This window comes from Carlito syrichta, unplaced genomic scaffold, assembly GCF_000164805.1.
Source record: "Carlito syrichta isolate Samal-C Ts95f unplaced genomic scaffold, Tarsius_syrichta-2.0.1 Scaffold301897, whole genome shotgun sequence".
NCBI classification, from domain to species: Eukaryota; Metazoa; Chordata; class Mammalia; order Primates; family Tarsiidae; genus Carlito; species Carlito syrichta.
In genome coordinates, this window is record NW_007245993.1 from 553,009 (window position 1) to 562,154 (window position 9,146).

The following is a 9,146-nucleotide window of genomic DNA, read 5'->3' on the forward strand; positions in this document are numbered from 1 at the left end:
CTCCTGGCCACCGCAGCCTCGACCTGCTGGGCTCCGGCGATCCTTCCGACTCAGTCGTCCAAGTAGCTGGAACTACAGGCGTGGGCTACCACACCCAGCTAATTTTCGATTTTATTGTAGAGATGAGGTCTCGCCAAGTTGCCCAGGCGAGTCTCGAACCCGCGGGCTCAAACAATTTGCTCACCTGGGCCTCCCAAAGCATGGGATTACAGGCTGAGCCACCAAGCCTGGCTTGCTTTGATTTTTTTAAAGACACTAATTTTCACTCTATGTTCCAAGGACCTTGGAAGTCTATGAAGCATGTTTACAAGATTCTTTAAAGTTGGTGGGGACATTTTCAGTGTGCCTCTCTTCTGTCGGCTTCCGGTACCCAAAGCATGGCCATTGCTCTGTACAGAGCATGGAATATTCTCAGAATGTTCAACTTCCTCTCCCATGGCGTGACAAGCTGATACAATTATTTGATGTATTAGAGGCCAGTGACAATGTAGTAAAAGCCAACTATATACTGATATTTGACAATGAGTATCAATGATTTTATATGGGGGAATAAAAGCAATGTGGCTTGGACAGACAGCAGGCTAATAAAAACTGTCAAAACTATTATGCAAGCGTTCATCTGGTAGACCCATCAGAGGTCATATTGAACTCCACAGAAAGCAGAAGTGTTCTCAAAGGGAATCACTGTTTAAAATCAACACTTGAGAATAAATAAGGCACTAGGTTAGTGTTAGTGACATAGAAATCCAAAATATAGTCTCGAATTTTGTTTGTTTTCCTTTTTTGACTATTGGGAAATAATTCCTGGAATTGTGGGGGGAAAATGGAGGTGAGTAGTTGCCCTTTTCTTCATCATGTCTGGCATGGACATACATCAGAGAGTCTCAAATTAGTGTTTTTGTTTTGCTTCTCTCTCTCTCTCTCTTGCAAACTAATTCCTGGGACATTTGGGGTTGGGAGAAAGTTGGCAGTCTGTTTGGCACAGACACAATGTCTAAAAGAGATGAAGGTAGATAAAACACCCAAACGAAAGAGAAAGTTCTGCAAAATAAAATGTTCTCTTAAGAAACACGGACCCAGCCGGGCTTGGTGGCTCAGCCTGTCATCCCGTGCCTTTGGGAGGCTGAGGTGAGTGGATTGCCCGAGCCCGCGGGTTCGAGACCCGCCTGGGCAGGCAAGACCTCCTCTCTACAATAAAATCAAAAAATTAGGCGAACGTGGTAGCGCGCGCCTGTAATTCCGGCTACTCGGAAGGCTGAGGCGGAAGGATCGCTGGAGCCCAGCAGGTCGAGGCTGCGGTGGCCGGGAGCGGCCACTGGACTCCAGTCTGGGCGACAGAGTGAGACTCCAACTCAAAAAAAAAAAAAGAAAAGAAAAAAAGAAACATGGGCCCATTTGTGACACTCTCAAAACAGGGGTAATTTTTCTGGCTGCCACAGGATAGCTTTGCCCCATGGGGTCAGCGGCCTTGCTGCTATTGTGGCCCAGACTCCCCTCATGAGGTGGCTTGCTGTGTCCAGCAGGTCTCTGCTGCTGCTGCTGGTGCTTGGCAGAAATCCCTGGGACACAGCTCCTGGTGCTACCATTTTGATGGGGCTCAGAAGGAAATGGCAACAATGGCCATTCCATAAAGGATGACATTCTCTTTTCCTAGCACACCCAAAAGACAGGGACAGTGAAAGGGTCTCATTATACCAAACTTCCATGTGTCCCACGGCTGTAGACAAGTACTCCAGGAGACAACAAACAAAGAAGCAACTATTTTTTTTCTCCCTTTGGATATCATTTTCAAACCCAACCCAGGTTGCTTTTGCTTGTCCAAGGATAAACTTGGTAGTTTGTTTGTCTCCACCGCTACTCTTTGCTTCCTTTCTCTTTAAAATCATCTCCAAAGCCATGTTTACCTTTCATGATGGGCAGAATAATCCCAACTCAAACAAAGATTGGGTATGTGGTAAATATTTAGAGTCTTGTGAGCTGGCCATTATTGACAAAGGATTTTACTGAAAATCCCCGAATCAGTCCTGAAAACATACTACCCTTAAAATACAGCTCCCGTCCAGCTCTCTTGATTGACTGTTTCAATATCCAGTAAAGCAATACTTGCAAACAAAAGGGGAGTTATGTGATCACGGGATAATCAACAATGGTCATTCTACATTAAGGAAACCCCATGGATAAGAGTCATAGTCTCCTCCATTATTCTTTTTGGCATATTAGAAACCAAGTCTCTAGAAATGAAAACAAATACTTGAGATTGCTTGTCCTTGATCTGAAAACACATGCATATTCTGGTCCTAAGGAATGATGCCTTGATGTTACTTATGCCAAAGTGACCCAACAAAATGTTCCACCAAAATGTTGGCAATCAAGATCGACACCAGCATTTTTGTGCCGTTGCTGTATTCTTTTCATCCACATTTACAACTGGGAAGATATGGATTTGTTTTCCCTTCTGGTTTCTCAGGAAGGACCTGGTGTTGATTCTATTAGGATACCACAAAGATTATTTCAAGAAAAAGATTATATATTATAATGCTTAGCATTTATACAGGTTCTTTTGATTTCAAAACAAGTTATAAATATTTCCTACCGTGACAACATCCTTGCGAGGTAGGTGAGTATTACTGTCTACATTACCAAGAGAAACCCTAGGCAAGGAGTGAGGGACTGTTCTGAGCTGCAGAGTCAGGGGCAATGCTGGAGCTGGGCATCCCGGCCACCTGTTCTGGGCTCTGAAAAGGCCACACCTCCCTCCAGTATAGCAACAGTCTCCATAAATATAGGGTTATATATTGTATAGATAGAAAACAACACCACACAATGACGTTATAGAACAATAATTCAATATTTCTGTTTCTTAGTAAAATATGTTAAGCACAGTATTTAAATTGCATTTCTCTGAAAAGCATTTGGTATATTAAATAGCAGAAGGTATAATAAATAGCTCTATAAACATTTGCTGGCATACTTTTAACAGCATAATGATTCTAAAGAAATTAAAACCCACTGACGCATAAAGATCTTTCCTTTATAATACCATAAACTAAATAAAAGTGTGAAAAACTACTTTATTGTCCAAATGCAGACTTAATAGCTTGCTGGATATTCGCAGGTGGCTACATAATTTTTCTGAGCTTGAGAGAAAGGGTACATATTGCTGACTGTGGTTTTTAAAATACCAATTTGGTAGGAAAAAAAATGCAGTTAAAAGGTGAAAATTAAAGATTGCTATTTCTATTTTGCATCCATTCTGAGGAATTCATACATTTTCAAAAGATGTTGTCATACTTGGAACTAATGTTGAGGTGAATTTAGAAGTGCTATATAATAGAAGCATTTTGTGAGAAGAAATAAAACCTATGGTATTAGAAGAAAACGAATGGGAAGACAGAAAGGAGGGGTTTCAAATGTTGAAGCTGGCATGAGATGAAGGCTGTTCATGCTTAGATGACTGTATAGGTCTTGGGGATGGTTTACAAGAATAAACGCTTGGCTTTATCAGTCTCTTCTCCAAGGCGAAATTACCTTCCTCTCTCTAAAATCAGCAGTTCTCAGAATGGTGTTAAAGCACTCACCTCATGCTAAGCTTCCTAAGAACTGACCAGTTGGGTCAGCAGAAAAAATTTGAAAACTAGAAAGGTTCAGGAATCAAAGTCTTAAAATCTGTATGCAAACCCAAAAACTAACTTCTAAACTGGAATGACATTCTCTGTCAGAAGTAACAAATACAAAAGTCTTAATTTTAGTGTACACAACGCTAAGATATTGTTAGATAGATATGATGTGTCGTTGGGAGAATATTTTTTGTTAGTGTGCTTTTTCCCTAAAAAAAAGTCATATTAAATTGTTTTTCTTTCCTTGGGTCCTTTATATATAAATATGAAATACAGAATTGTCCCATCAGTTTGTTCCCTCGCGTTATACACTCCAGGGCTCCTTCCCACTTGCACTGTCTATGGCAGTTTTGTTTGAGGAGGGTTTGAGTTTGAACAGGCTTGAGCAGTTCGGCTGTTTGGTTGGCTGTAAGGTTTTGGCGTAAAGTGAATACCAGTCCCTTTCAAACACGTCTTTCAGTTGCTTAATGATGCTCCTGTTGTTCCTCACATCTGCCTGGTTGATAACAAGGCCCGTGCCGGCATTGTGGGTAAAATCATTCCCTACCCAATCAAAATTCCCTGTAAACAAAACAAAAATGAAGAGTTAGGGTACTCTGGGAATATTCCCAATGTAATGCAACACAGAGTAGACTCTATTAAAAATCATAAACACCCAGGAATAACAACAGAGAGGCTGACTTGTGTTGACAGCTCCAAAAAAAAAAAAAAATTCCAAGAAGCCTTACATATGGCATATTAATATTTGCATATTATTTTGGCATTTTCCTCAGCTTTGCTCAAATTGAAACTCAAAACAAGGAATCTGCTGTTCTTTTTTGTAAATGTTATTTCTTATTGACATTCACAAGACACACTAAATACAGCAACATTTAAAATATATGGGAATACACTTAAAAATCCTGTGAGCAATTGCTACCATCTCAAAGAGACAACATCTAATCCATAAGTACAAATGAGGGATTCTAATTACAATGCTCTGAAGCTTTCACATCAAAGAAAAGCTGAAGTCAGAGGAGAACTAGTTCCTGATAAACACTCCTTGACCAGGCTGTAAATCATCCCCTAGATCCAGGATCAGGCCCCTTGGCCCAGGAATCGGGGCAGTTTCTGTGAGAACAGACTCTTAAGTATGACTGCCTGATGTTAGGTGGTGCATTCATTGTCTAGGGCTGTTATAACAAAGTGCCACAAGCTGGGTGGCTGAAACAACAGAAATTTATCATCTCACAGTACTGGAGACAAAATTAGGATGTCAGGAGGGTTGGTTCCTTCTGAGGACTGTAAGGGAAGGATCTATTCCAGGCCTTTCTCCCTCTGTCTCTTCACATTATCTTCCATCTGTGTATGTTTGTGTCCAAATATCCCCCATGCCCGCTCCCTTTTTTTTGAGTTGGAGTCTCACTCTGTCTCCCAGGTTGGAGTGCAGTGGCACACTCACCGCCACCCCAGCACTATCCTGCTGGGCTCAGATGATCCTTCCGCCTCAGCCTTCCAAGTAGCTAAAACTCCAGGCGTGTGCAACTGCGCCCAGCTCTTTTTAAAAAATTTATTGTAGAGACGAGGTCTCACCAAGTTGCTTGGGCTAGTCTCAAACCCACGGGCTCAGGCAATCCACTCGTCTCAGCCTCCCAAAGTGCTGGGATTACAGGCTGAGCCACCAAGCTCGGTCCCCAAATATCCCCTTTTTACAAGGACATCAGTCAGATTAGGGCCAAGCCTTATGACCTCATAGCTTGATTATCTCTGTAAAGAACCCATCTGTAAATGAGGGTCTGGGGGTTAAGATTTCAATATATGAATTCTGGAGGGTCACAGTTAAGCTTCTATCAGGAGGCAAGCCTGAGATCTGCCCTAGAAGAGGTATAATGTCTGTGCTCAACAAAAGGACTGGACCACCCCAAACTCCCATATGAATCTCTTATATTTGGTATCCAGCAAGGAGAGAGTTCCAACAGAGCAAAGATTTTTCCTCAGGAGGGCATAGTACCATTTATTTCTTTGTCCTTCATTTAGTGTACATTTATTGACTGCCTAAGGTTTGCCATATACTGGCAATTAGTGGCCGTGAATATAAAAATAAAAATGACAGTCCCTGCCTTCAAGGAATCCAGAAGGAAAACACAATACTTATACATAACAAAGCATGTGAGATACTACAAGAGATGTATGTATCCAATGCCATGAGGGCAGGAGAGGAGGAATTTATAACCCTCACTAGATGTGTCAGAAAAGAAGTATTTTGTTGAGTAATGAGGGATGTACGGGAGCATAATTAAGAAAAGAGAGCCACACCCCTAAGGGAGGATGGCATCTCGTGGACAAAAGATATAGACAGGACATAAGAATATGAAGGGGAGTAGCTAGGGTTGAGGTCAGGATATAAGGGACTTTGAAGATAGAGGAATGAGCAGTTAAGCACCTACTATGAGCAAAGCACTATGCTTGGTATTTATTTGTTTATTTTTAGAGACAGGCTCTCACTCTGACACACAGGCTGGAGTACAGTAGTACTCCATCATGGCTCACTGAAGCCTTATACTCCTGGGCTTAAGCATTTTTCCTGCCTCAGCCTTCCAAGTAGCTAGGACTACAGGCATAAGCCACGATGCCTAGCTTATACTTAGTATATATATATTTACATATATATATATTCCTTCATGTGGTTGGTAGAGTTTCCTTCCACTTTACAGCTGAGGAGTGGGAGGCTCAAAGAGGTGAGTAAATTTGCCCAATGTCTCATGGTCAATTAATGATAGACCCAGGTCTGCCAGATTCCATGATAAACCAAGGATTATTCTCATTAAAAAATATTTAGACATGTCAACAGAGACAAGATTATTTCCTCAATTATTATCAGCCTAAGCTCTCAGTTTTGGGTTTTTTTGTTTTGTTTTGTTTTTAAGATAAGATCTTGCTCGGTAGTCTAGGCTGGAGTACAGGGGGCAATCATGGCTCACTGCAGTCTTGACCTCCTGGGCTCAGGTGATCCTCCCACCTCAGCCTCCTGAGTAGCTGGAACTACAAGAATGTAACACCATGCGCAGCTAATTAATTTTTTTTTTCCTGAATAAGATGCTGAGATCATCCATCCTTGGGCATCTTTGACCTTAGGCTCTGCAGCCATCTGTAGAAGAAGCTGCTGGACGAAGACACATCCTTAGAAAGAGCCAGTATCTCTTCCTTTATAGCTTCACCCATTGGTCCCTGCTCTGTTCTGTGGAGTCCCCAAACATATCAACACACTTTTCCATGTAACACCCCATGGAATATTGGAAGGGAGTTCCTTTGTCTCTCATTTTACTCTTTAAGGGTATTCCTCAGAGCCTAAGAATATCAATTCTCTAAATCAAGTATTATCAGCATAGAGAAGGACCCTTTCTCTTTCTTTTTATCTCTCTCCTCCTCAGCCCACTACCGGTCCCCCTAATAAACAGCACAATGGTGTTGTCAGTGGTTTCATGATAGGAATAGCTTTGGATGAACTTTTTTCATATCAATTAGAAAACTGTCCTCAAAATGGTACATAATACTGTGTTGGGATCGCTGCACAGAGACCTCCTTTGTCAATGCTGTGTTCCTACCCAGGTGCTCCCAGACACGTAGCTGTCTTAGAGGCCATGGTCCTGTGCAAATACTCAGTGCCAGGCAAATACAACCTCTAAACTGGGGCTGAGAGTTATTTAGGAGCATGTTGTGAAGGCTCCGGTGCTCTTGCATGCCTTTCAAGGGCTTTTGGAGGTAACACTAACATCGAATTCTTTTTTTTTTTTTTGATTTAATGCATTATTTTAATGATTTTATTAAGATGTAATTTATATATCATAAAATATACCCTTTTAAAGCATACAGTTTAATGGTTTTTAGTATATTCACAGAATAGTTCAACCATCACCACAACCTAAATTTAGAACATTTTCATCATCTCCAGAAGAAACTGTATACCTATTAACAGCTACTTTTCTTTCTTTTTTTTTAATAATCAATATTTTTTTATTATGATGTTGTGGGGTACAGTTAACGGTTAGGTATACAAATACATTTCATTCAGGCACCCTATTGATTAGAGGTGCTTCCCCATCCCCAGACAGATATTTGCCCATTAATCCCATCTCCCTCACTACCCCCATAGTTTCCCACTACTGTCAGTCATTTTCTTATAGTATTAGATTGGATGTTCAAGGTCCATTATATGAGTGAAAATATGTGATACTCGGACCTTTGTTTTTGTGAGAGGTCACTCAGTATTTTAGACTCTAGTTCCATCCAGGTTGCTGCAAAATTCATGATTTTGTTCCTTTTTATGGTTGCATAGTATTCCATCGTGTATATGTACCACATTTTTTTAATCCAATCCTCTTTTGATGGACAGCATGGTTGCTTCCAGGTTCTTGCTATTGTGAACAATGCTGCGATAAACATACGTGTGCAGGTGTCTTTTTTGTAGAGTGATTTGTGTTCTTCTGGATATATTCCCAGTAGGGAGATTGCGGGGTCGTATGGGAGGAACTGTACCTTGGACATTGGACATCCAAAGGGGGAGTGTGAGAGGAGGAGGAGGGTTGAAAATTAATCTATTTAGTACATTGTGCACCAGTGGGGGTGATGGACAAAATTAGAAATGTTAAAAATAAAAGAATACAATATTTAAATAAATATACAATTACAATAAAAGGGACACTAGCAAGAGTTAGTAAAATTGAAGAAATAATCATAAAAATTATACAATCGGGAAGAAAGCAGCAATATGTTGAAAAAAGTCAACACTACTTTTAGGGAACAGCAGGAAGAGCCTAACAGGCATTCCATTGGAGTCCTGAACAGGGAAGAGACTGATGCAGAAAAAGTAATTTGAGGAAATAATATTTCAAATATTTGACAAAGTTGTCAGTTTAGAAATTCAAGAAGCAAGCCTTAAAGTAGATAACCCCAAAGCTATATCTACACATATTTTGATAAAATGCTGAATAGTCAAGATAGAGAAGAAATATACATGATGTCACTTTTCAACATAGTGTATGTAAAAAACAAGGATTTGAATAACTCCAGATTTATTATTAGAAACCATGAACGGAAGACATCATGGAAACACATCTTTAAAGCACAGACTTGTGAACATAACAATGTTTTAGTCAACATCAGACAGCATCCATGACAGTTCTGTAAGTTTATATTGGATCAGAAAAATTTCTATTGCCAAGTGACATTGTAGGTATTGTGAAGTTGTTCATTATTCATGTGCTTGTAGTGATGCCAGTGTGAACAAATCTACTGCATAAACCCGTTATATATGAGTATAGAACATACAATTACATGCACTACATACTTGATTGTGATTGTAAATGTCTATGTTAATGGTTTATGTGTTTACTATAGTTTTTGCAATTATTTGTAGTGCACTCCTACTCATCTAAAAAAATGAGCTGTAAAATAGCTTAACAACTGTTTCTAAAAGAAGTATTCCAGAATAATCAATATTATAGAAGATGACAGTTTCATGCATGTTAATTTCCACTGAAGAATTTCCAG

General features: G+C 40.1%; 1 protein-coding gene across 1 annotated transcript in view; it reads right to left on the reverse strand.

Moving 5' to 3' along the window:
* Positions 1-2,829: 2,829 nt before the first annotated feature.
* Positions 2,830-9,146, reverse strand: part of PLD5 (phospholipase D family member 5) — a 115,503-nt gene continuing 109,186 nt past the window's right edge. Inside the window, exon 6 of the mRNA XM_008055632.2 lies at positions 2,830-4,178. Within this exon, the coding sequence (XP_008053823.1) occupies positions 3,922-4,178 (257 nt within the window). The 3' untranslated portion in view covers positions 2,830-3,921. The remainder of the gene's footprint in view (positions 4,179-9,146) is intronic.